The 27,892-nt window shown below is 40.2% G+C and overlaps 1 protein-coding gene across 2 annotated transcripts; it reads left to right on the top strand.

Annotated features, from left to right (window-relative positions):
* Window positions 1–14,566: 14,566 nt before the first annotated feature.
* On the top strand, window positions 14,567–18,846 carry LOC128630385 (amyloid beta A4 precursor protein-binding family B member 1-interacting protein-like). 2 transcript variants are annotated; one of them, XM_053678895.1, is made up of 3 exons: window positions 14,567–14,761; window positions 15,777–15,821; window positions 17,105–18,843. In XM_053678895.1, exons 2-3 carry the CDS (start codon window positions 15,791–15,793, stop codon window positions 18,136–18,138), a joined length of 1,065 nt encoding a protein of 354 aa, XP_053534870.1. In that variant the 5' UTR covers window positions 14,567–14,761; window positions 15,777–15,790; the 3' UTR covers window positions 18,139–18,843. The 2 variants fall into 2 exon arrangements, with proteins under 2 accessions (XP_053534870.1, XP_053534871.1); XM_053678896.1 differs by lacking the exons at window positions 14,567–14,761; window positions 15,777–15,821 and adding an exon at window positions 15,937–16,253 and having other exon boundaries at window positions 17,105–18,846.
* The last annotated feature ends 9,046 nt before the right edge of the window (window positions 18,847–27,892 follow it).

The following is a 27,892-nucleotide window of genomic DNA, read 5'->3' as shown; positions in this document are numbered from 1 at the left end:
TTGTAAAATGGAGCTGTTTTGTAAAAACCAGTAAATGCCCGATGCCTAATTGTAATGAAGAGGAAACACTCGAACATTTCCTGTTAGAGTGTTATCGCGCTAAAGAAACATGGGCTAAATTAAAAATCATTGGTCTCAATATAGAAATAAATATGAACTCAATTTTCTATGGCATTTTTAAAGAAAATTGTAGCAAGACTCAGCATGACTTCATTTGGTTCATAATATGTTTGACTAAATCTAAACTCTGGAAAACAAGAGCCAAAATGACTATAAATCAAACGTTTATATCCAGTGATGTTGTATTCAAGGACATTCAAAAAGAGCTAAGAAGACTAAAAAGCAGCACATCTTGGTTTAAAGACTCTTGTGTGGGACAACATTTGCGTGTAATTGTACTTTAACTATGTAAGTTTTTTTTTCTCCCTTTCTTTCTGAATATGACTTGTGTAAGATTGTGAATTTTGCATAATTTCAATAAAACTCATTAAAAAAAAAAAAAAAAAAAAAAGTAAAATAGCCCAAACCTACCTTCAGTTTCAGGCGGCGTTGTGTGTTGCGCTAGCTGGAGCTTGACTGCCCTCGTGTGGCCAAACTCGGGAACGGCGATTTTCTAGAAGCGGATTTCTGGGCAAGAACTGTTACATGATATTATTATTAATCTCTCTCTTCCCTTTTGACCCGTCCATGATAATTATTGTTGTTATTTAACAATTGTAGACATGAGCTCATGTTAAAATGAATAAATAGGGAATAAAATGGTAATAACCATATATATTCTCGAGCGAAATAGACGAGGCCACCTAGGGAACACATGAAGTTATGTAGGAGCAGTGATGAGAATGAAATGACTAATAATATTAAGAAAGACATTAATAATGTTAATATTAGCAATTAATTTGTGTAATTTATTATTATAACTATACTGCTATGTACATGATATAATGTTAATATGTTTTAAATGTGTTTGTGTGCTGTCCTTATACCGTGTCTAGGTCAGTCTCCCCGGCGCGCGCACAGACATATATAGTCAAATCGGAGCAGCGAGCCATAAGATCCGTTATGACGTCACGTTCAGAGTTCTATAAGTTTCCTGATGGTATGCTTGACGGTTGTTCCGTTTATGACGCCGCAAATGTTGAGGTTTTTAAACGTTGTGGTATCTGAGCTGGCCTCTGTATTCATTTGAACGGAGTAGTGTTTAATCATTGGTCTATCTAACCTTTTCATGTGGTTAGTTTCTTTGTTTGTTCATCTGTCGTGTTGAAGAATGGACACTGAAATAATATATCCAGATATCTGTACATATTTTATGCACATGTTCCAAGATGTCCATCAAAGGAATGATTACTTAATTCATCCACCAGATGGCATCACTTCTACATTTTCCCTATACGTACACAGGTATGTGTTTTGTTTCTGATTTGGTGTTGTGTTGATTGAATAATTTCCTTGACTGTTTCTCCTTTCTGAATTCTTTTTCATCTTAAAGGATTTTCTGCCCCTATTCATTCTTCCCCTTTGCACAGGCTGTTCCATCTTTCTTCCTTTTTAAAGTGAACTTACTTTAACAATATGTCTGTAGTATTGCACAACAGATTTGAAGTCTTGGCTGACTCTGGACCGATAAGGGAACCTGCAAATGTAAGTGAAAACCAAATTCAAGGTCTCTCAAATCAAAAACTGCTGTAGATTTAACACTGACAAAATATTTCAAATTTTTACAGGCTCTACATCATTCAGAAATTCTGGCGGCCACAACACCGGCTAATCCTTATCCACCAAGTGTGTTGAGACAGGTCACAAAATTCACATCTTTCATTAAACCTTCTCCAAACCAGTCAACACTGGAAAAGGTCAAACAAAACACAGAACAGTGGATGTACAATAATATAGAGATCTTAAAAGAACACTACGATGAAGTAATAGCAACCATTTTGTCTGAAATAAGGGAATTGGACATTCAGGTTTTCAACAGCGCAGTAACCTGGAGCAAAACAAGATATAGAAAGAAATTCACAGCGAGTTCAGCACAGACCCTGAAATCAATGTTAACAGAAATGCCAAAAAAGTCACTCACCCCATTGGCTGAATCCTTCAATGACCCTGAATCGTTTCCACCTCTTAAACCGAGTACGCAACCTGTTATGGGTTCCTATGTGGGGACCGTAAGGGATAATAGGGGGTTCGGTAGAGAGGGGAAAGCCAGACTTTCATTTACCCCAACACAGGCTGGCCCTAAAGGAAAAAGGGGAGAAAGGAACTTAAAACAACATGCAGAACAAACAGTAGAAGTGCCTATGGTCACAGATTTAACTAAGGAACTACACATAATAATGGAAGAGAAACCAGTCAGTTTACCATCAACCTCTACTCTACTGAGGGAGGACCTGGAGAGCAGGAAACAAACCAAGCAGCTTGAACCATACAGCAATGTAGTGTGTTAGGAAAGTGGTTTCCACAGTATGAAGACCTGCTGGAGGAACATGCAATCAGAAATGTTCCATCACATCTGTGGAATTGTGATGTATTTGGCCCACAAGATCAGTTTTACTCTACTCGTGTGGTTGGGGAGGTGGGTAAACCCTGTGTAGAGGTTACTGCTGGGGAGAAAGGAGAGACCACGACAGTCCTTCAGCATTCAATGCAGCGGGAACATTTAGGGTGTGCTGCTGTCAGTGCAACTCATTGTACCACGAGAGCTGTGGAGAAGATGCGCTTTCTATTAAATGAAATATATTTACGGTGTTGCTGCTATGGCACACTGAACACAATAGTGTCAATTTACTGTTAAAATTAAAATGGTTTCAGTCGAAATTACCTGTTATCTTTTTATATTGGCCCATGTTAACTGAACAGCCGGCCCAATTTGCCTGAACATTGTGTTGTTGCTCAAGAGGGTTCCTGCCAATACTCTAACCCTCATAATTTTAAAACAATTATACTTTTTCATATTTTTAAAAGAAATTTATATTGAAGAGGCCCATGCTAATTTATAAAAATATCATTATAGATAATGATTTGATGAGATGATGAGACATGATAGCTTATTTGATGGCATTATAAATTATTTACCAAAAAGTGGCCCATGTTAGCTGACTTCACCCTAGCCATATGGAAAAGTACCTCATATATACAGTTAACTATGGTGGTGGATCTATAATGTTTTGGGGCTGTTTTTCTGCCAGAGGACCTGGACATATTGTTAGGATACATGGCATCATGGACTATCAAATATCAACAGATATTAAATAAAAACCTGACTGCCTCTGCCAGAAAGATTAAAATGTGCCGTGGTTGGATCTTCCAGCAGGACAGTGATCCAAAACATACATCAAAATCAACACACAATTGGTTTACTGACCACAAAATCAAGGTCCTGCCATGACCATCCGATGTGTTGATTCTTTCAAGTCATTTAACAGTAATGAGCAGTATTAAAAATATTAACATGGATATCTGAGTCTGATAATAAAATTAACTTCTACTTACAGTCAAATATTGTAGTGTTTAGGACACTTAACACCCTTCTGTCCAAAAGAAACCAAAAGGGGGTACAAACTTTTACACTTCACTGTATTTGGTTGAAATTGCACTAATAGAACAACTGAATTATACTGTACTGTATTATAAAAAAAAACATAGTATCTAATTTATTGTCACTATATACACTTTATATACACTTTACCTGGCTGCTATCACTATAACTGCTATGATCATATTTGGTATAAGCTAATTTGCTGAATACTCAGTCATAGTGTGTTATGTTTACATTTACACCATTTTTCCATTATTGCACTACCTGTTATATGTTAAAGATCTAACAGACCTGTGCGGACACATTTTTACTAATTATCTGTTAAAAAAAAAAAAAACATTCTTAGATTTCAGTGTTTGTTTGTGCTCACATAGTCCTATTGAACACAGCATACCACCATCTAACATACCATCTAACATGATATATATGGTTATATCTAGAGATATAGAGATAGCTCTTTAACATTTTACACTGGGTCAAAAAAAAGTCAAAAAGTCATTATGGACTAGATGGTCTGCCTTACTTTACTTCTGTTCAGAAAACACGCTTCGGTGAGTAAATACTAAAGTTCTGTCCCAAATGAAGTACTGTACACTTACACTATGCACTGTGTACTCTACTGTCTGTATACTCTACTGTGTGGATTTTAGAAAGGTAATATCATCTCAAATGTATCACTAGCGATTTTTTTACTAACCGGTAGTATAAGTCACGATGACGCATGACGTCATACGCACGCTAGCATTAGCAAACACTCAGAGACACCGACACTGACTTTCTCTAGTTTACTCTCTGTCAGCGTTACCTATTATTCCCAACATGACGTCAGTCTCCATCAGATGGAGGAGAAATCATCACGTCACTGAGGAAGAAAATCAGAAATGCAGGGAGCATTTTATATTAAATACCGCGAAGCACAAAGTTATGTTCATATCCACTGTGTGTAAGAGGCAGGGGAAACTGGTGCACGCTGCTTAAAAGGTTTAGTTTAATTTAAGTTTATTGTCATTATATGCTGTATCTGCGCACTTGCAGTGTAAATTCTGTTGTTTATTATAACGGAAGTGATGTGTTAGTAACGAGGCCGCGTTGCGGTCATGCGCGGTGTAGACGCGCTGATACAGAGTGTAGCGTGAGTAAGATCTGTAATGTCTAATTCAAACACAAAATTTTATATAATTTATTTTTATAGTATTTATGCATTATTTTCATGGCTGCACAAAAAGCACTGAATTTAACTACAGTCCTAATTAATAATATATATTCTGCTGCGTGTGTGTGTGTGTGTGTGTGTGTGTGTGTGTGTGTGTGTGTGTGTGTGTGTGTGTGTTTGAATTGGGTTCTTTTCTGTTTTGGACAAACACTTGTGTAAAGTTTTAGTCTGAAGTAACACTCAGTTTGTGGATTTTATTTCAAATAAGAAGAAATGGTACTGAAAGTTTGCCCCGCCCCATCCTATTAATCGAAAAAATAATCGGCCAACTAATCGATTATGAAAATAATGGTTAGTTGCAGCCCTAATAATTATTAATGAATGAATCATCCCCACTCCTTCCTCCAAGTGGATTTACCATATATTGTGTATGAGTATGGTTCATGCAGACCAGTTTACCTCACAGCTCCATGTTCCCTGATTCGATCCTGAGCTCAGGATACTATTTATGTGGAACTGCAGTTTCTCCCTGCGTCTGTGCAGGATTCCTCCAGGTTTTCTCCCACCACACAGACCTACTGGTTGGTGAATCTCCTATGCTATCTTGCCCCAGGGAGTGAATGAGTCTGTGATTCTGTGTGTGTGTGTGTCCGTGGTCTCCTGTGATGGACTGATGTAAGATATATTCTTGCCTCTTGCCCATTAATCCTGGATAAACTCTGGATCCTCCTCGACCGTCAGCAGAATGAAGTGGTTACTGATGATAAATAAATGAGCAAAGTTGACAAACTGCATCTGCTTTTTACTTGTATCTACTCTATGGGTCAATATCGTACACTCATATAATTGTCAGATTATTAGAAATCCATGGCTTCAATATGTGAAGGGGAAAATATTGTTAATATAAAATGATATCTAATTCCTTTAATGCAAATAGGTAGAGTACAAAGCCACCTACTAAGCCACTGCAGTGGAACTGCATGATAGAAGTAACAACTTCATTCATGTCATGTTCTGTGAAGACATTACTACACACCTTTGTAAGATATATTCAATTTCTTGTCTATTTCTGACATGGAACAGCCTTCATTTCTCAAAACAACAATAGACTGATGAGTTTCTGAAGAAAGCTGTTTCTTTCTGGCCATTTTGTGACTGTAATCAAACCCACAAATGCTGATGCTCCAGGTTCTCAAGTAGCCCAAAGAAGGCCAGTTGTAAGGCTTTCTTAAACAGCACAACGGTTTTCAGCTGTGCTAAGATCATTGCACAAGGGTTTTCTAATGATGAATGAACTTTTTACCATGATAATGTCAGATTAGCTAACACAATGTGCCACAGGAACACAGGAGTTGCTGGTTGGTGAAAATGGGCCTTTCCATGCCTACATAGATATTCCCTTAAAAATCCAGCTATAATAATGACTGTATTTCTGATCAATGTTATTTTAAAAATTGTGATTTTCATTCAAAAGCAAGGCAATTTCTGAGTGACTCCAAACTTTTGAAGCAGAACATTAGTTTGGTTTGGAAATTACCAGAGGGTTTGATCATTCTAGACAGCATGGCTCAGGTTAATTGTCAGTCATAAAATACAATAAGTGGAGAGGAAAAGTAAAAGGATATAATGGCTGCATGCTTAAATGATGCACTGATGGATTTTCTGTGCATTACAGTGTGTGTTTTTATGAAACATTGTAAGAAGCAGTGGAATAAGGTGGACTGAGAAATATAGAACATTACTTAATAGGCCTAATACTGAATATGCAGAGTTTTATTTATTTTATGAATTCATGCTGGTTTTGTTTTCTCATTTATTTTACTTTTTTTATTCTATGGTATGCTGGTATGGCAAGAAATAAATTATAAATGCTACTTACCTTTTAATGATGTTTTCTAATTGTGTGTCTGTGTGTGTGTGTGTGTGTGTGTGTGTGTGTGTGTGTATGTGTGTGTGTGTGTTTTAACATAATCTGTTTACAGTGAATTCTATAAAAGATTGGGTATGAATGTGGATTTAAAAATAAACAGCTTTAATCTCTATGGTTACGTGAACACAGTACACTAAGTAAAAATCTCTGCATATGGGTGGACCAAAAATGAGGAGATGGGGCAGGCTCAAAAATCAGTTCTTTATTTTCCTTCTTTATTTATGTCTCTTTTCAGGAATTTTATTTCACTATGCAAATATCTAGACACGTGGGTCTCCTGTGTCTGTCCTCTCTCTCCCCCTTTTATCCTGCTCATTGAAACATAGAACACCTGTTACAAAATCCTGCACAGGTGTAGATCCTTACCACTCACTTTTCCCCGGCTCCGCCCTCCCATTCACAAACTGGTGTTCAACCAAACCCCGCCTCCACAAATAAGTAGTAGGCAACTTCTATATTTCCCAGTCTACCTCATTTCCCTGCTTATTATGATGTTTCATAAAAACACCATTTAATACAGATAAAATCCATCAGTCCATCATTTAACCACCAACCCATCATTTAACCATAGGTGTGAGGTGTTTCATGCATCTCTTCCTGTAAATCCCTTCACTTTTCCTTTCTTCATTTACTGTATTTCCAGTCTTTCCCAATTAACTTGGACCATGTTGTCTAGAATTACCAACCCATGTCTGAAAATGATTCAACTATAAACATATGTACATGACAGATTATTAACCCTTATGCTTAATGTTTACAGTAATTACATACACTTTGTTAGTGTTTAGTGGTATTGCCTGTTCATTGATTGAACTTGGGGTAGCCTTCCACAGGCTTCTCATGATTTGCTATAATTTGTGCTCATTCCTCCGGACAGAACTGTTTTGAGGGCCTCATTGCTCAGACATGCTTTTTCACTTCAGTCCACAAATTTTCTTTGGGAGTCAGGTCAGGGTGTTTTTGATGGACACTCGAGTAGATTTACTTTGTTGTCTTTAAGCCATTTTGTTACAACTTTGGAGGTATGCTTAGGAACATTGCCTTGCTTTACATTTTATTTTTTCCCAATAACCTGTGTTCAATTTCCCTTACTCGCCCTACTAGGCCAAAACCAGTGTGCACTTGCAGCATGAGGAGACGAGTGTGTAGTAGGGTGTTGTTTTTTTAAACTACTATATTTTCTATAGTTGCTATCTAAAATGACCTTTAATACAGAGGAGGTGGACTATGGGGAGGTACAATACCAGTACCCTGATACTAACATAACATAGAGGTTCTCTTTTTTTTTTTGGTGTACAGACAATGCTAATGTTTCCTCTTCGTTACTTGACAAAGTTATTATTTTAGCTGTCGAACACAGTATATTGGAGTTGGAATGAAAGAATGAATATTGATATTTTATTTCCACTCCAATATACTGTGGTAAAAATATATATTTTTAAAAACTATAACTTTGCCAATTTCCAAATATTTATGAACCTGACTGTATCTGCTGGGTCTGCAAAAATAATGTAATTAATAAAATAAAAATAAAATAAAAAATAGCTTGGATGGTCATTGTGCATGTTTTTTCTAGTCCAGCCAACTTTTCTGATTTTTATGGAATTAATGAATGAATTTTTATTATTAATATTTTCATGTTTTTTTCATACATCTTGCAATGTGCTTTTGGACACATTATTGATGGAACCTGGAGCCACTGGGTGTTTCGGGTCTTTAATCCTAAGACTCCCTGGACCTGGCCTATGTCCAAATTACTGATCACCCTCCAGAGCCTTCTTGAAGCTCTCTCAGCAGCCTCTGTGGTGTTCCTGATAGTTCTTTTCATTTGTTGTCCTGTGATGTTAAGATGCTTTAAGGTGTGGTAGAGAGACAGGCTGGAAAAGCCTCTCCAGCACACAACGGGATCCTCATAATAATAATAATAATAATAATAATAATAATAATAACAACAATAATAACAATAACAACAACTATCATATGCATGGAGTTTGCATGCTCTCCCCATGCTTCGGGGGTTTCCTTCAGGTGATCTGGTTTCCTCCCCAATTCAAAGACATGTGTTGTAGGATGATTGGCATTTCCAAATGATCCGTAGTGTGTGAATGTGTGTGAGTGTGTGTGCAATTGTGCCCTGCAACAGGTTGGCACCCTATCCAGGGCTGTCCCCTGTCTTGTGCCCCAAGTCCCCTGGGATAGGCTCCACGCTCCACCATGACCCTGTGTAGGATACGCGGTACAGAAAATGGATGGCTGGATGGATGGATGTCCCAAATCAATGTCACTGCTACAGCAAAATCATAGAACTTTGGGGAAATTAAACTTATGGCAGAAAATTCTACTGAGCTTCGTGCCACTGCAACATTTTTTTTTTTTTTTAACTTATGGCTCAATACTAAACCTACCAAAAATTTCTCACTCCCATTTTCTGTCTGCCAGATCATTTAATAAATAAGCTAAAACTCTACAACAGAAACAGAAAGCAAAGTTAAAACCAATAATTTTTTTTCAAAGGTTATGTAAACATCTTAAAATATACTGTACCTCTGTTAAACATTTCACAATAATCAGTAGGAATAAGTGGAACTAAATCTTGTACAAACTGTACATGAACATGGTCAGAAAGATTCCAACAGGAATTTGAAATGTGAACCTTCAATTAAAACTGGAGTACGTGAGTGAGGGGTGCGCTGCTGTTACCTGTAGTCCAGCAGTGTAGTGAGTGTGGTTTGTTTGGAATGGTTTGAGTTTTGGATAGATCAAGCTAAATAAAACACTTAATACACTTGGGTAATAATGTCTGTTTTTATATTATTTAAGGTTTTATGCTAAACATAATCCAAAATGATGTACAATTAAAGATTAGTATAATTAGCCTACACTGAACAAGTTAAGTGATATATGTGCACACATACTAATCATCCACCAAATATTGCTAAATTTGGCTGAATTATAAAAGCCATTAGTCGTACTGAATGAAGAGTCGTTTGGGAGTTTATTGCTGAGCCAAATGAACTGACTCACTGAAAAGAGCTGGAATAACAATCACTAATTTGTGTATCTTTGATTCCTGTATGTGTCTATAAATCTTTACGGGCCCTGATGTTGCCATGCCAACTGGTCACTTGCGTCACGATTGCAATGAACTCAAATAAAAAAAATAAAAAATAAATACATAATAATAATAATAATAATAATAATAATAATAATAATAATAATAATAATAATAATAATAATGTAACTGCTGTTTTTCTAAGTTGAGCAGTGTAAGTGTGAGTTATTTTGGCGTGAGGTATTTGTGTTGCACAGTGATGAATAATTTGCTGTATATTCCTCTTTAAACAGTGCCTATGTCCAGTGATGAATAATTAGTAAGATTTGATGGTAATGTTAGTCTACAGTTATTTTCAAACTTTTTGTAACATGTTTTCTGTCTATTACAGATGTGTTGAGTCCTTCACATTAGAATAAGATGAATAGTTAATGTTGAATTAGGATTTGCATGGATGACGTGTCTGGATCGGACAGTGTTGCATGTTACGTGATGGTTTCTTTTGCTGTTGATGTGGCCTGTTGTTGTGCTGATGTGGGTCTCACTGCAGTGACATGTTTGTTAGTTTAGTTCAGTTACAGTCTCTTTGCAGCAGTGTAGTTTGAGTGACTTGTTATTTTTATGAACCGTAGACTGTTGAATAGAATAAAGTAATGTGTGAAAATATACAAATATATATTATATACTGTGTGCTATGGACATGTAATACAATGTATACGAAACACAAGTCTCAATATTTAAATAATACAGTGCAATGGTCACAAACACAGAGAGGTAGAGTTAGGTAGAGTTTCAATTTTCAGTCTCAGTCGGACCTGGACAGAGTGCACCTTCTCCTGAACTCTTGTCCCCGACAGCAGAGCCACTTATTGGCAACTAAATCAAAGATTAAAAGAAACATTTACAAAAGATTTATGAAGTTGCTTGGATATCAGTGAGCACTGATTTTGTTTCCAATTTTCAGTAAAATTGAGTACATTAATAAAAATAACCAAATGCGCCAAGCATTTTCTGCAGAGGTGCTTACTGGAAACTTACCCCACGTACTGCCTACAAAAACTGGGCATGCAGCATGCAAAGTTCTGGTATCCGCTTCTCCACTCTATAGTAGGTTGAACCAAATCACTGCCAAACCCTGTAGAATAAGTGAAGTGAGTGCCATGTGCCTCATGATCATATTCAAATGTAGACATGATTACTAGGTTCACTAACACTTTTTGGTGGAAGTGCAACACCAATATCAGGAAACACAGCTTCAAAATCAACTTCATCACTCATCTGAGACAGAACAGTCGATTTTTGAATGATATTGAGATAATGAGGAACAGTATGGGTGTAACGTAGAATACACTGAATGTCAGGCCTTACACGGTGGTGTAGTGACATTGGAGGCAGAGCAGAGAGACAGAGTGGTGAGGCCATGAGCTGTAATGGTATCTTCTGCAGTGCAGAGGGGTAGGGGATGTCCTCAGTAGAACCAGGCAGCGGAGTAATGACCTCAGCTGAGTAAGGAAGCAGAGCAACCAAAGTGGAGCAGGGAGGGTGGGAGATGATTTTACCTAAGTTGTGAGCCCCCTCCTCAAAGAATTTCCTGAGGGGGCACCTGGCATTGACTACGTTTACATGGACAGCAGTAATCTAATTATTGACCTTACTCTGATTAAGATAATAATGTGATTAAAGTGTTTACATGTCTGTAATACACGTCTATAATGTGACTAAAACAGGAATACTCCACCTGTCTTAATTCGATTAGAGCTTAATTTGATTAAGGTAATTAAAAATTGCTGTTTACATGGTAGTTTCTTAATCAAAGTATGGTCTTAATCGGGTTAAGAGTGGATTATTGTTGTCCATGTAATTGTTGTCCACTGATTGAGCCATTTGAGTGGCTCTGACCAAACTTCCCTTCCCCAGTAGTTCCCACATCAGGCAATTTTTCTCCCCTCTACAAAGGTATGACAAAGAGTGGCCTCAAAGTCTGGCTTTAAGCATCCGGCCTGGCAAGTACAGGCAATCCCAGTTAATCAGCCTGGAGTATTCTGGGTAACCGAGTTCCCCCACACGGCAACTCTTGCGGTGCACTGCTGCTGTCCTCTGCTGGCTGTGCGGGGTGTAGCACAGCCTCTTACGCCTCACTTGTGCCTTAATACCTCTTAAAATGCTACAAGCAACATATGGAGAAATGAAGCATTTGTTTTAATCCTATGTGCCATGATATGGCAATGACAATTCCATGGATGCAGCATTCCCTTTTAGCGAAACACAACACGAGTTTTAATGCATTAAAAAGCTTTTTTTGTTGGAAAGAAACAGAATGGTAATGGGTGGCTGATTGGCCTACAGTGTGTGACATGTCATGTGTAAGTGAGTTATTAAAAGAGCTGGACACTGCCAGTACCAGAAGTGTGATCCTGACTCCAGGACAGGAGTCAAAATGGGAAAGGCACAGCTGCACAATAGCATTCCAAATAGTGTCCCCAGTGAGACCCCTTGCTCACAGAAACAGCACACTGGAAAGTGTCAATACTATTTCCCAAAGCGCCAGCTCAGCCTAAAACGTCTCTTTAAGTGCCTGATGAATGTGAAGGTGTCGGGTTGAACTAAAGTCGGAACAAACTGAACCAGTGGACAGAGAGTATCACAGCGCGCACTCTCATTTAAAAAAAACAGACATGGAAAAGCATTTAAGTACATTGGTAGTGGGGTACAATACAGAAGACTAACACGGCACTACACACAGCCAGCTGCTATTACTGGGACAACACCACCGATGGACTCTGCATGGTCAGATGGGAGAACTATGCAATAATAAATTTTATTTGTCGCCGCCTTTCATAACACTCAAGGAAACCTTACAAGAAAGACAACATATAGATATAGCCGCAAGCGGTGATTATCGGGATCCAAGCACAAACTGCTTGTGTACAGTTATACGATTGACCATGTCTCTTTTCAAATATAATACAAGTCTTTAAGTGTCTCTACATGGAAGTGTTATTCTATGTACTATATTACAATATACAAATAATACTGTCTTCATTTTAATTGGACAGCAATGCATTGTCATGTCTAGCAACTTAACAAATATGTTTTCAGTATTTAGGATATATAAAAATGAAGATATTTTGAAGATCACAGATTTCTTTTGCAAACGGATTAGGCTTAGATGGTTTTAGACTTTATTAAATTTTATGAAACTATAATGAATTTTATGCATAGTGGACCAATTGAACTATTTATACTGAGATTTTAAACTATGAGACCTGAAAGGATTTGTTATCATGTGGCTCCCTCTGGTGGACAACATTAGTGTTATGGCCTTCTTCTCTCATTCTCATTGATATGAATGGCTGATATTTTAAAAATTATTGTTGGCGCTCAGAGCATCAGAAATCCATGAAACATGACATGCTTACTCAATGTCTTGTTGTCCATGTCTACCACATTTTTTGAAGTTTGAATATTGTGTTTAGAAGGCCAATTAGTCATTATGGGCCACACCCAGAATCAGCCTGTATCTCAGATAAAACTGTTACAAAGCGATTTTGCTGCTGATCATCTGTAGGTGGCCCTAGGGGTGTTTTGATGTGGCTTATTGTGCGTATTACTTAAAAGCTGTATGTCAACATGAATATTTAAATGATATGTAAGTATTGCTTACTACACAAACTGAACTTCCATGCACTGTGATGTGTGCATTTTACTTTCCATATAGTGAAAACTGTCAGGACACCTGCACCAGGCAGAACATGTACATATAAAGGCCATGGTGTAGGCCAAGGCTAATGATGTATTGTAGTATGTACTTTGAAGAGAAACAGGCAAATTAAATGTTAGTAAAATTGTAATGCATCTTCAGTATTTAATGGTATGGTGTGTGTATACTTTTTAGTGCACAAATGTGTTCTATTGAACATATGCTTAGTTTTGCAAGACTTTGATTGTGTGTGCATGTAGTTCTAACTGCACTGCTGTATCGTTTTCTTGTAGAAGTATTTTCCTAAATTAAGTATCTTTTTCTACACAGATGGTGGTTAGCATTAAAACGATGCGTGAGTGCACAGCTGCTGCACCTCCCTGTGAAGGAACAGGGCACTGTCACATGGAGGTCACACTTTGAGCAACTTTCCATTCCACTGACATATTAACCATTACCCTTTAAAGTGCTGAAGAGCTTAAATCTACGTGTGTGTGTGTGTGTGTGTTGCAGACTGTGTGGGACAAAGACAAAGCAGAGAGAAAAAGGAAAGCTGAACTGTGCTGGAAAAAAACCATGGCTCAAACATTAGAGAGCCAGAGTCATTTTATCAATAAGTACATAGATCTGCTCACGCAGGATTCAGAGGATCTGGACGCCTCAGCCTCTACATCAGCAGAGCATGGGTACCTAAGCATGCTCGTAGTGACGCAGTGTTCTTAATAAGTCAACTTGTATTGTATTTTCAATATCCAATCAGTACATTTATGTCAGTAAATGCATCCTTAAACTCTTTATCTTGCATATTCATTTAGAGCATTTTCTGTTGGGGTAAATGAGTAGAGAGGATCCTAGGCCATTTTTAGCAATTTCCTGGTGATTAAAAAAAGATGAACCCATTTATTCAACATTGATTATTTTAACAAATTCAGAGGTACCTTAACATAAAATTAAGGTTATAGTGTACTTGTAACCATCCGTCTCTGCTTGGTACAGCCCCAGTTCATGTGACAGTGCTTTGGTGTGTGTGGGACCTCGTCGTTGGCGTGCCAGAGGAGGAGAGAGGAGGCAGATGGAGATGTGTATCCTGTGTCACGAAGCGCAGGAGATCCTACCTGATGGCACCGCCATGGTGCTCGCTGCCTTTGTCCAACGCTCTCCGGTCATGTCTAAGAACCGCAAAAGACCCCCTCACAATCCAGGTAAGGTTATGGTTTACAGTGTGCAAGTCAAGTAATTGGATAGGTTTGAGTAGCCAGTGTGCTTATTTCTGAAGGATACATGTGTGTTACAGAGAGCTGTGATCCCCTCTTCATGCACCCTGACCTGTCCTTTGGTACCCATACCGGCAGCTGTGGCCACATCATGCACTCTCACTGCTGGCAGAGGTGAGGAGTTGGGCAGAATGTTACTTCTAGACAGCCTTCTACTTAATCCCAAATAAAAAGTTTTGCTGCTTTCAAATGTTTGTGCATATAGGCAATAGATCAGCAGCTAACAGTAAATAGTTTGTCTAGAAAATAATATGACCTCTATATGGGCAATCACAATAAATTAGCTAGTATTAATCAATCAGTCTGGATGTTTTGTGACCGAAAAGTCAAAAACCTAATCTGTGATGTACAGGAAAGTCTTCATGGATGTGTGGTGATCGATAAGATGTAGATCGAAATTGGATGTGTTTGGCTTAAACATGCGATCTGCAGATATATATATATATATATATTTTTTTTTTTTTTTTTTTTGTCCCAATACAGTGAGCTGATCATCGACACAAAGCATGAAACAAAGCTTGCTATGTGCACTTGACTATTTTTCACTGTCTTAGATCAAGCCAGTGTTACTTTCAAAGTCTGTAAACTTATTGTGCCTCATGGGGAAGCAAAGAACGTTAACCTGATCTGACCTTAGGAGTAAGTGAAGTTCAATTAAATTTTATTTGTACAGCGCTTTTTACAATAGACATTGTCTCAAAGCAGCTTTACAGAAATATCAACACGGTATACAGATATTAAAGGTGTGAATTTATCCCAACTGAGCAAGCCACTGAGTGGCGACGGTGGCAAGGAAAAACTCCTTAAGATGTTTTAAGAGGAAGAAACCTTGAGAGGAACCCGACTCAGAAGGGAACCCATCCTCATCTGGGTAACAACAGATAGTGTGGAAAAAGTTCATTATGGATTTATATGAAGTCTGTATGGCCTTAGGAGCAGCCGTAGAGTATCAAAAGCTAAAGAAATCAGGTGATTGAACTTGTTATATATACATCAGAATATATCCACTGGACATTATTAAAGTATAATGAGGTGGGGGTCAGAGTGCTGGCTGCTGTGTTAATGCACCCCTGAGCTGAGAGGTGTGTATCATTGAGCTTATGTGTGTTTGTGTCTGGTTTATTTGCAGGTCTTTGAATATCAATGATGCAAACAGGGAGGAGAAATATAACAGGTATTTACATACCAGTCAGTATGTGTGTGTGTGTGTGTGTGTGTGTGTGTGTGTGTGTGTGTGTGTGTGTGTGTGTGTGTGTGTGTGTGTATGTGTGTATATCTCTGCACCACTTAACTCCTGTCTCCCATTTTTACTGCATTTGTAAAACTGGAGACACTGCAGGGGGAAACCACTCAAACCCTGTAGTGTGTGAATCTCCCAGAGCTTACACATTCAAACTGAAACTACACAAGCACTACAAACGTGTGTGTGTGATTGTATTTGTGTAACAAATACAGTAACAGTAAACCGTTTTTGTGTTGATCTTGATGTATGTTTTGGATCACTGTCCTGCTGGAAGATCCAACCACGGCCAATTTGAAGCTTTCTGTCAGAGGCAGTCAGGTTTTCATTTAATATCTGTTGATATTTGATAGTCCATTACGCCATGTATCCTTTCTCTGTCACTTTGGGGTGGTAGTTACATCCATCGACTTGGATAAGCAAGTTACAAGCCATCGATAAGGGAAACCTGAGATCAAGATACATCTCAGGTTTTATTTATCTATTTTCATTTATTTATTTATTTATTTTTTTAAGAACTCACTTTTTACATTCCTTCTAATAAGTCGCCTAAATGCATTCTTAAGTTCATTCTGCTTAAGGCACTCCACAAAAGCTTAGTGGAGTAGTACTCCAGCTACCCAGGAGTAGTTGATTAAAAACAGTCGAGAGTATTTGTTTATAAAACTAATTGTTGAAGCCCTAAAAAGAGCAGTGTTCCTGTGGACCTCAGGGGAAGCAGTAAGGAGCTCTGTTCATTTGAGAACTTTAAGAAAAGTAACCTGGGTGAAGCTCTTGATGAATCTGGGAGATGTTGAGTATGTGCAAAAAATTTAAATATAACATTTAAAAAGTTTAAGATTTCACAGCATATTTGTGTGTGTGTTATTTCAGTATTAATGTTCTTGTTATTATTTAAAAACTTTAAAAAAAAAAACACATGTGCCAGGTGTCGCGTATCAGGAAGCTCTGGACTCCACTTCCCATCAGCCACTGCACTGCACTACATGTCACATGACCACCTGCACCTGATTCACGTTTTGGTTAATGAGCACTCGTGTGTATATATAGCCATTGTCTGCACTGATTCACGGTCTTTCGTTGTCTTAGACTTTTGTGTTCCCGTGTTTTGTTTCATGCCATAGTATTTTGCCTAGTTGTCTTAGTTTTGTTCTTTGATTGTTTAAATAAATGTTATATACTGCAATTGCTTCTGGCTCAACCTTGAATCGTGACAGAACGAAAGACCAACAATCAGAAGCAGCAGATCGCCAAGATGGATATCTGGGGCGTCAGGATGCCACCAATGTTAGTGGAGTACTTTGCCACGTTGCGCCAACAGTCGGAAGATTACCAAGCTGCGCTACGAAAGCAGCAGGACGCCAGGAATTACCTGGGCTTCAACTTACCGCCTATGTTCATGCAGGACTACGCCATGCTACGCCAACAGGAGGAGGAGTCCAGGTACAAGGGGGAGTTTGTGTTCAGTACAGAGACCCAGCCCTGGACCGACAGGGTGACCTCAGAGCTCGAACCTGAGCTCCACGAGGTGGGCTCACCCGCCGAGCTCCAGCAAAGGGTCAGCGGGGAGGCACTAGCACCAGGCTTTGGTGTCCGAGTCCCAGTCAAGTCTCAAGTCCCTAAGGTCCCAGCCAAGCCTCGCGTCCCTGAGGTCCAAATCAAGCCTCGCGTCCCTGAGTTCACGTTCAGGCCTACTGACCCAAATGACCAAATGCCGCTCACGCACCGCCAAGCTCCGCTCACGCCACAGTCCGCCGACACGCACCGCCAAGCTCCGCTCACGCCACAGTCCGCCGACACGCACCGCCAAGCTCCGCTCACGCCACAGTCCGCCGACACGCACCGCCAAGCTCCGCTCACGCCACAGTCCGCCGACACGCACCGCCAAGCTCCGCCCATGCCCCAGTCCGCCGACACGGCCAGCCAAGCTCTGCCTATGCCCAAGGTTCACATAGTGACCTCAGAGCCTCAGCCTCCCCGTTCAGCTGAGGTCGTCGCTCAGCCTCCCCGTTCAGCTGAGGTCGTCGCTCAGCCTCCCCGTTCAGCTGAGGTCGTCGCTCAACCCGCCTGCTCCATGGCAACTAGAGTTCCCCCCCTTCTGCTTCGAGGAGACCCACACTCCTCTCCCTGGCCGCACGGGGGACTTCTCTCGGCCTTCCAGTTCAGCTGGGGACGTCGCGCTGCTTTCATGCTCTGCCGAGGAAATATCTCAGCCTCCCTGTGCCATTGTAGAAGCCGCCCGGCCTCCTGATTTTGCGGGGGACATTTTCTCCAGGGGGCCAGGACCACCAGATGGAGGACGTATAATTTTGGGCGCTCCGGGAGTAGCGCCCTTGGGGGAGGGTTCTGTCACGTATCAGGAAGCTCTGGACTCCACTTCCCATCAGCCACTGCACTGCACTACATGTCACATGACCACCTGCACCTGATTCACGTTTTGGTTAATGAGCACTCGTGTGTGTGTATATATAGCCATTGTCTGCACTGATTCACTGTCTTTTGTTGTATTAGACTACCATGTTACATGTTTTGTTTCATGCCACAGTATTTTGCCTAGTTGTCGTAGTGTCTATGTTTTGTTGTTTGTTCATATAATAAATGTTATATATCTGCGATTGCTTCCGAACCCATCCTTGATTCGTGACACCAGGGTGTACAAACGTTTTTTTTTTTTTTTTTCTTCCTGGTCGCGTATTTAAAATTCTTACTTGAACCGGTACATCTATACGATATAATTTCGTCATGTGTGTGCTTGTGTGTGTATTTGCACATGTATGTGCACGTGTGTGTTTTCCTACTATAGGTGTTTAAGAACTCTTTGATCCACCAGAGGACGGGTGATAAGAACCCATGTCGGTACTTCTCAAAGCAGGAGCTGAAGGAGCTTTTCACACTGGAGGACACGTACTCATCCTCCATTCGGCTGCAGCTGCAGTCGCTCCACTCGTCTGCGTGCCGCTCCGACCCTGAGCTGCAGTGCCACATCTCCTCTCTGAAGGGCATGAATGTGTTCGGCGTGTCCTGTCATGACTTGCTGTTCTCTATTGAGGATACTTTGCAGGACGAGGACAAATATGGTCACAATTTGGCCCATATCTGTTCAGCGGTGCTATATCTAGGCCATATGTGACGGATAATACCCACATGTGGCCCAAACGTACTTGCTATTTGGGATGTCTGGTTGGAGTGTGAAAATTTTAGATGCTGGATTGACAGTTATATTATTAAATAACAATATGAACAGCAAGATTATTAATTGGAGTAGCATAAGTAATGAAAATAGCAAATGTTAATATTCATAAATACAGGTAATGGGATTTAGTGTTAATAGTGCAAGAGTAAGTGTAAATATGAATCTGAAACAGATGTGGCTGTTCATCTCAGTGCTTTAATTGAAGAAAAAGTCAAAAAAATGTAGCCATGTTGTATAACATACATAAAGGGCAAGCAGGCGGAGCTTGTGTCCCCAAACATGATCAGTGCTTGCTTTGATGTACAAAACTCCTCATATGGCATAGAGCACGCACCATACAGCATTCCTCAAATCTAGGCCTAATTCTAAACCACTTTAGCTGGAAGACCCACCCACACACTGTGTGTGTCAGTGACTGTGTCTGTATGGTTGGATGATGAGCAGGTGTGTGTGTGTGTGTGTCAGTGCCTCGAGTGTCTGTACAGTAAGCTGATGAGCAGTTGTATCTCACTGTCTCCAGTGTTAATGTCAGTGGCCTTCACAAAAAAGTCCAGTGCTTCCTGTTTCCTCCCTTCAGACAAACACTGTTTCCCAGAATGCACCAGTGAATCAAACGATTCCTCTTGATGTGTGACATCATTTGGACTCTGCACTTCAGTGGCTGCACACTGATGCACAACTTCACTAGAGGCCAGTTGAACGTCAGTGAAGCTTTTTACCATCACCTTCCTCTTCCTCCTCGCACTCAACCATGTGTTCACTAGGCTCTGGCTCGTCCTCTGGCTCCTCCCACTCCTCTCATATTTCCTCTTTCGTCTCTGGTTCCTCCTCTTCCTCCTCCATATCCTGCAGCTGTGACTGTACTCATGAGCGTGTGCCAGTGTACACCTCAGAGCTCTGGACTCGAAACTTTACATTCTGAAACCCTGTAAGACTTACCCTGTGTGTGTGTGTCTGTCTGTCTGTCTGTTTGTCTGTGTGGTCACTTCTTCCATAAGGCATGTGTTGAGCCATGGCTGATGGATCACAGGACCTGCCCGATGTACGTGTGTCATCCTCAAATCCCTCAGAGTAGAGGTGAGGTGTGTGCGTAAATGGATTCATGAGAGTTTCTCATCTCTCTAGAGACGGATGTTGAGGAGCTGCACATGTAGACGGTCACTTCTGCTTTGCATTCGTTTCCCAGCAGCACTGAGTACTTTCACACACACTGTGACTCAGTCTCCAGCATACACCCCAACTCCGAGTCTCTCACACAGGATATGAATCTCTGCATGCAACAGAGCAGCTGGGTCCTGCTGACCACACACTGTGTGTGTGTGTGTGTGTGTGTGTGTGTGTGTGTGTGTGTGTGTGTGCACTTCTCACCTTCGTGTGTTTCAGCCTGCCTTGCTGAATTCCAGAAGCTGCTGCTAATAAGCTAGTTTGTTCACTGTGTGTGTGTGTGGGGTGGGGGGGTGTATTATTTTGGAAGCACACACCTGTATTTGGACTAAACATACTAGCATGACCACAAAAAGATTCAAGATTGTGGCTCAATTGACGAGAGGCCATAAGGTCTGTGAGAACGCTGATATTCTTGTCCTGGGTTGGATGGAAACATGGTGTCAGGACATGCGCTGGTCTGTCAATACAGTTCCCTCTGAAGCCCAGGATTTGTTTTTATTATACACTGAAGACATTTGGGTTTGAGATATGTCGGTCATTTTAAGGACATTCCAAACATGTTCCAATATTTTCGATCATTTGAAAAATGGGTAGGTTTAAACACAAGGTGCCATATTTTAAGTTGTTTGACCATAATTTAATTTCCTAATATTTACATCTAAATTTGTTAATCAACTATTCATCATTTGATCTCAAGCCCAAATGTTTCCCGTATATAGCAAACCAAAAATAATTGCCCTTGCTGTTCTAATACTTTTCTCCATCTAATGGGAATAGCTCAGCAGCGGTGTTCTTCACAGTGGCTGACAGTTTTTGGTCTTGGTCTTGTCACTGAGTTGACCTGTGGAGATCCAGGGCAGGTTTCATGGTGATTTTCTCTGGCAGGTGGGGCATCTTCAAGTTACTTGGTTACAGTTATATTTCTATAGCACTTTTCTAGACACTCAAAGTGCTTTACACTGGGAGGAGACCACTAGTGCGTATCCTCCACCTGGATGATGGGACAGCAGTCATAGTGCTCCAGATCTCCCACCACACACCAGCTATTAGTGGAGAGGAGAGAGTGATGTAGCCAATTCAGAGATGGGTATTATTAGGGGGTGATTGAGAAGGCCAATGAGGGAATTTGGGCAGGACACTGGGGTTATACCCCTACTCTTTTTTTTTATTTTATTTTATTTTTATTTATGTTTTATATTTTTAATGACCACAGAGAGTCAGGACCTCAGTTTAATGTCTCATCCAAAAGACAGTGCTGTTTATACAGTAGTGTCCCCGTCACTATATTGGGGCTTTAGACCCCACACAGACCACAGGGTGAGCCCCCCCTGCTGGTCTCACTATTACCACTTCCATCAGCAAGCTTAGTTTTCCCCAGGAGGTCTCCCAGTACTGGCCAGGCTCAACCCCGCTTATCTTCAGTGGGACGCCAGGCAAGAGCTGTAGGGAGAGATGGCTCTGGTTATGTATTTCTGCAATCAGTGATGGACTGGGAACCTGTTTTCTCGTAGCTGCCCTAACTGTTTAGGAGGGCATGCTCCTCAGTGCAGAGGTACACTTCCATATGGAGGCTCTATTCAATGGCTGTACCCTGTGCTGTGATTGGCTTGCAGGTTTGGAGGCAGTGTGTTTGAAGTGCCACTGCACTACGATAAGCCCGCCTTTGAGAGTGAAACTCGCAGCTAGGAGACCAGCAAAACACACTGTGACTGTAAACACACACACACACACATGCGTACATGTTCACATACACTATACATACATTTACAGTCACAGGTTTGGATTTAAAAATGCATTTTATTTCATTTCTGTGTGTGAGTTAATGAATGACCTCATGCTGTGGTTAATGGGAGGAAAATCTCTCTTCTCTTTTATCTCTGGGGTGTGTGTACTGGAGAAACACATAGTTCACCAGCTCCCTCTGCTGGACATGTGTTGCATTACCTCTCTCTTTCTCGCACACACAGTCAGTATATACTGAATTTGCCATGTGACAGGTGTTCCTGGTTCAGTATGGGTGGAGCTTATGTGAATTTTTTTTCAACTTAATCATGTGACATCCATTAGCTTTTCTTTCCACTTGTTCAGCTTGATCATCTATTTAATGCTGTATAGCGACTGCTGGGTAGGTAACGTTAATGTTCGCTATGTTAACTAGTGCTGTGGGTAGGTGACGGGCTAGCACAGCTGATATTACTAAACTATTATACTGTTTAATTATAGGCAGGCTTTTATGCCCACAAATACTAAAGAAATAAAAACAGAAGCTAGTGGTGATGTTATACAGTTCAGATTATACTTAAGCTCCGCCCTCACTGACTCAGACACGCCTGTCAATTGGCACAAAAAGCTTGCTATTTAAAAAAAAAAAAAAAAAAAAAAAAAAATTCTTAAAATTATTCTAATTTTACTAACTATTTTACAAAATATCAAAATGTGTCCTTTTATGTGTGTGTGCTTCACAATGTGGCCTTATTGGTATCTTCTGTACTCTATGAACTACTGATCTGAACTGTTAAATAAGAGGTGTAATTTTAATCGAATTATAGTGATATGAAAATGCAAACTGTAAATAAAGTCTCTTTTTATCATGAATGTGTGTGTCCACTTGGTCCCTTGGCATGAGCGGGGATATTTATCTAGAGTATCAGTTACTATACGAAGTCTGTAGTAACAGCATTTCTCTGAAGATGATTTAATGGAGCTTGTGTTTAGAGTGTAACTTGTACTTTAGTTTTCTTCATTTTCCCAAAATTTAACACCAGATACTTCACAGTACACGAATACCACATGGAGATACAAACTTTATAGTTGACGTGAGGGTAACACTGTTTACACAAGGGTAACAGGCTTGACACTGAGGTAACACTGGTTACACAAGGGTAACAGGCTTGACACTGAGGTAACAGGGTTTACGACCTTTAAGTGTAGAGATCTGATTACTTTTATGTACATATGCGTGTTCATGGATAAAAAAACGTACTGTCGTGTCTGCTCAACTTTTTTTTTGATGAGGGATATGCAAATTGAATTTAAATTCACTAGTCTTACTTAAATTTCCTATATTAACTTGTAGATTTTAATTATAAATATATTTTCTAATTATTATAGTCTCTATTGTATCACTGGAACAATGGCCCATATACACTCAGCTAATCATGTGACAGCAGCACTGTACATGAAATCATGCAGCTACAGGTCAATAGTTTTATTAATGTTCACATCAAACATGTATTATTGTGTATGGGGAGGACCGGGTGGGTGTGAGACCCAGTTTCTGTCCCAATTTCTGTCCCAGTCTGGCCCGGCTCCTTCAGGAAATACTTTATGTGATGTGTATATCAGCTGCTTATTTCTTCTTGGCCTTTACACACAGTAAAGGTTTACTGTGCTGCAGTTCTACATGTCTTTATACTTTTGACCATTAGGGGGTCTCCAATGTAAACCCTTGAGAAATTAAACATTTTCAACACATCTGTAATAAAGCTGCAACTTTTGGGGTTTTGAGGGTTTTTTTTTTTGGAGAGTTTTTTTCAGGTTTGGAGGGTTTGAGGGGTTTTTGGACTGTTTTGGCAGGTTTTGGGGGTTTTGAGTTTTTTAGCATTTCGGAGGGTTTCAGAGGTTTTCTGAGTCTTTTTTTAGGGTTTTGTAGGGCATTGGAGTGATGATCATGGTGACAATGTTGACGATGTTGATGACGATGATGATCATGATGACGATGATGGTGACTATGATGATGATGACAATAGATGATGACTATGACCATGATGATGACAATGATGATGACGATGAAGATAATGATGACGGCGATGATGATGATGATAACGATGGTGATGATGATGACAATGACGATGATATGATGGTGACGATGATGATGATGATGATGATTACGATGATGGTGACGACGATGATGGTGATTATGATTACGATGATCAGAACGATTATGATTATGATGATGGTGATGACGATGATGACTGTGACTATGATGATGACCGCAATGAGGGTGACAATGATGGCAATGATGACAATGACGATGATTATGAGGACGATGATGGTGATAATGATGGTGATGATGGTGATGATCTGAATTCTTTATTTTCTCCTACAGCGTGTATGAAGCAGTGCTGCACGGAGCAGATGACGGAATGTCTGGACTGGATTATGGCTGAATGTAAGAATTTGTATTCAAAATTTCTGCAGAGTATGGCGATCTTCATACAGAAGTCAGATGGTTGAGTAGGAGTAAGGTACTTCACCGTTTTATTTCCTTGGTGAGTGAAATTACGGCTTTAATGGAACTGGGGGGGACGACGACACTAACCTGTTGTCTGATGGCTGCTTGATCTTGCATTCTTGGCTGATGTGACAGAGAAACTGAATCAGCTCAATCTTCAGTTACAAGGTAAAGACAAAACCATATGTGATATGATCAGTGCTGTGAAGGTATTTAAAGCAAAACTGTCATTTTACCTTCAGCAATTGAAAAACAAAAGATTGCAACACTTCCCGTCATTGGTAAAGATAGAAAGAAAGCCATGCAAATGCAAGCAAAGTTTTGGATGTACTCGAGTATTGTGACCTCCTGTCCAGGCTTGGGCAGGAATCTGAGGAAAGGTTCAGTGATTTTGAAAATCTTGAGATATGTGTGGCATTTGTTGCCAAGTCTTTCATGGAGATAGACATGGATCACATTTCAAAGCAGATGGCTGAACAAAAGTTTAACTATGTGCTCTTCTCATCAGCAGACCATAGGCAACAGCTAAAGGGTGTTTCTGTCGTGGTTTCTGTAATGTAGTGGTTATCACGTTTGCTTCACACGCAAAAGGTCCCTGGTTCGAGACTGGGCAGAAACAAGCTAGCAATTTTGAACTTTGCTTTAATAACTGACCGGTTGTCATCACCGTAGGATCAGGTCCTCTAGGAACAGCCGGAAAGCGAGACCTTGGACAGAGCAGATTTCCTTCTTTTGTGCCTTTGTAGCAAAGCAGTTAACATTTGCTTACAAAATGAAAGGGAGTCTCTGGTTTTCTACAGAAAGTGGAAGCCTGGCTCTTTTGTTGCTCAGTAAGAATCTGTGCGTGACTGGAAAATTTTCCATAAAGTACTGGTCGCCAAGTTCACCTATCAGCGAGAGGTCTACGCCCGAAAAAGGCTGAGAGCGGTTTCCCTTCCATTGAGCTTTTGGTACAAGGCAGATAACAGCTGCTTGCAAAATCACAGGCAGTCTCTGCTTTTCCACTGAATGTGGGAGCCTGGCTCTTTCCTTCAACAAGAAGACAAGAGTAATGATGCGCTTGATTCAAGGGTTAGGGGTAGACATGGCCAGGGAAGAAGAGAAACAATACAGAGCAGCAAGTAGTTACACAGACTCCTGAATGTTCTCAATAACCATACATTTCATGTAAACATCAACCAGAAAAACTGAAAATATATGTACACACTGTATTTCACAATAATTAACAATGGTCAAGTCCATCAATAACGCAAATGTCCAAGTCTGTTAAGTTCAGTACCCCAACTAAACTTTCTAAATCTTACGGTTCGGTCCCCATTTGGGCGCCACTCTGTAGCGTGGTACCTTATGGGGTTTGGACGCCAGACAGTTCAAATTAACAGTCACTTATAACTTATAATTTGGACATCACTCAGAATAAAGCTACTCAATTCTTACAAAATAAGTTTATTATTATTTATGCAATAAACATAAGAAAATACAGATCGTTTCAGTCATAGAAACCTAAATAATGAAAACCAAAAAGTTCCCCTACGTGGCATTAATAAACGCACCCATAAGGAAACAAGGCTCTATTCATAAAAGAAAATTTTCACACACAAAACGCAGAAAAAAACATTTAACCCCAAAATAATTCTTAACCAAAACAAAAAAGTTGTTCACTTTAAAGCTGCACTTCAATGGCGGTGATTTAGGCGTACGGGAGTTCGTGAACCCGAAAGCATGGGAAAGAGCAGTCAGATTCCGCTTAACACTCGGAGTTCTTTACAGACAGTAACATCCAACGATTTAAACATACTGGTTCTCCACAAAAGTATTAAAGAAAGGATCTCAAACCCGTGATGTGTCTCCGAACCCTCAAAACTCTGCTCACTCGTTTATTCACCTTGGCAGAATATTCCCGAAGTGTTCGCCAGCCTCCTGAATCAATATCCACAAGGTTATAATCCACAGTAAGAGCATTAGCATGGTCTTTGGCAAACACACACCATCAGTTCCGCCATTCCCACCTGGCTCTCATTTCCGCGTCCCGCTTTCTCTCACCTAGTCACCTGTTCTTTTTATTGCTTCCTAAGACCACACCCTTCTCTTCATCTCTTTTTTTACTTCCGTTAATTAAAACACCATGGAATGGAATGGACTCCGCTTCTGCGTCACTAAATGGTAAAATGGTAAATGGCGCACTTATATAGCGCTTTACACTGTGTCTCATTTACCCATTCACACACCAGTGATAGCAGAGCTGCCATGCAAGGCGCTAACTTGCCATCGGGAGCAACTTGGGGTTCAGTGTCTTGCCCAAGGACACTTCGGCATGTGGAGTCCTGCTGGCCGGGAATCAAACAGCCAACCCTACGATTAGTGGACAACCCGCTCTACCACCTGATCCACAGCCGCCCCTGTCACTGTGCAGCTATCTGTTGCAAATGAATGGGAAAATATCCTTGGCATCCATGCAATTCAAGGATGTTGTAATTGGTAAGTTGTGATGTCAAAAGTATCTGTACCAAGTTGATACTAAAATTTTAAAAAGAATGATACAATAATTTTTTTTTTCAGTATCGGCTGTACCAAGTATTCTCCTGCTTTCTGATTGACTTTCTTTTGTGAGTATTAATTAACCGTGATTTCCACTCAGCCATCTTACTGGAATTTGTGTAGGTTAGGAATAAGACTGAGGATGGAGTTGTACAGTTTTGTAGTGTGTATCATTTGTAAATATTGTTAACTTCTTTACCATAGCCATGCTGAGGGAGGTGTTGACTAAATAAGAGATGGTGCTGGACCAACAAACCAATGAGATTGCTTCAACTACAGGTGTTCCAGGTGCAGTCTTTGGATATTGATGAAGATTTACTGCCCTGCAAGATCTTCCTCAACTGCATAGTCTGGAACAAAGGATGCAACAGAGCCCAGATTGCAAGCAAAAACTGGTGAGAATTTTTTTCCTTTTTTTGTTAACAATTGCTTGCACAATTACACAGCTACTGAGAGTGTTTGTTTTCTCAAGGTGACACACTTTGATATGAGGGAACAGTTATGACCTAATCTTTGGTAGAGGAGCAAAACATGGAAAACACACAGGGCAGGGTAACTGCAGGAGTAGTGAGAAGCACTGACACAGTTGACAAGGCAATACATGCTTATTAATTATTTATATTTTATATTATATTATTGTTTTAAAAATCATCGGTTTCGGGTAAACTGGTTGGCGCTTATTGACAGGGCGGATGTGCTCGACTGCACCTGGCGCATACTGAAGAGGGTGATTGCTAACTCCCTGGCAAAGAACCTCAATTGGACAGGAGTCGATGGAAAGACTTCACTGGCCACTCTCAAACTTGGAGAGGTCATGATTGGTAAGTATATCTGTTTACATACAGAATTAGCTGTCTCTCTCAGATGATATGT

This window comes from Ictalurus punctatus, unplaced genomic scaffold (genome assembly GCF_001660625.3).
Source record: "Ictalurus punctatus breed USDA103 unplaced genomic scaffold, Coco_2.0 Super-Scaffold_100056, whole genome shotgun sequence".
Taxonomy (NCBI): Eukaryota; Metazoa; Chordata; class Actinopteri; order Siluriformes; family Ictaluridae; genus Ictalurus; species Ictalurus punctatus.
Note: the sequence above shows the minus strand (reverse complement) of the source record. Positions and strands in the feature narration are given on the sequence as shown.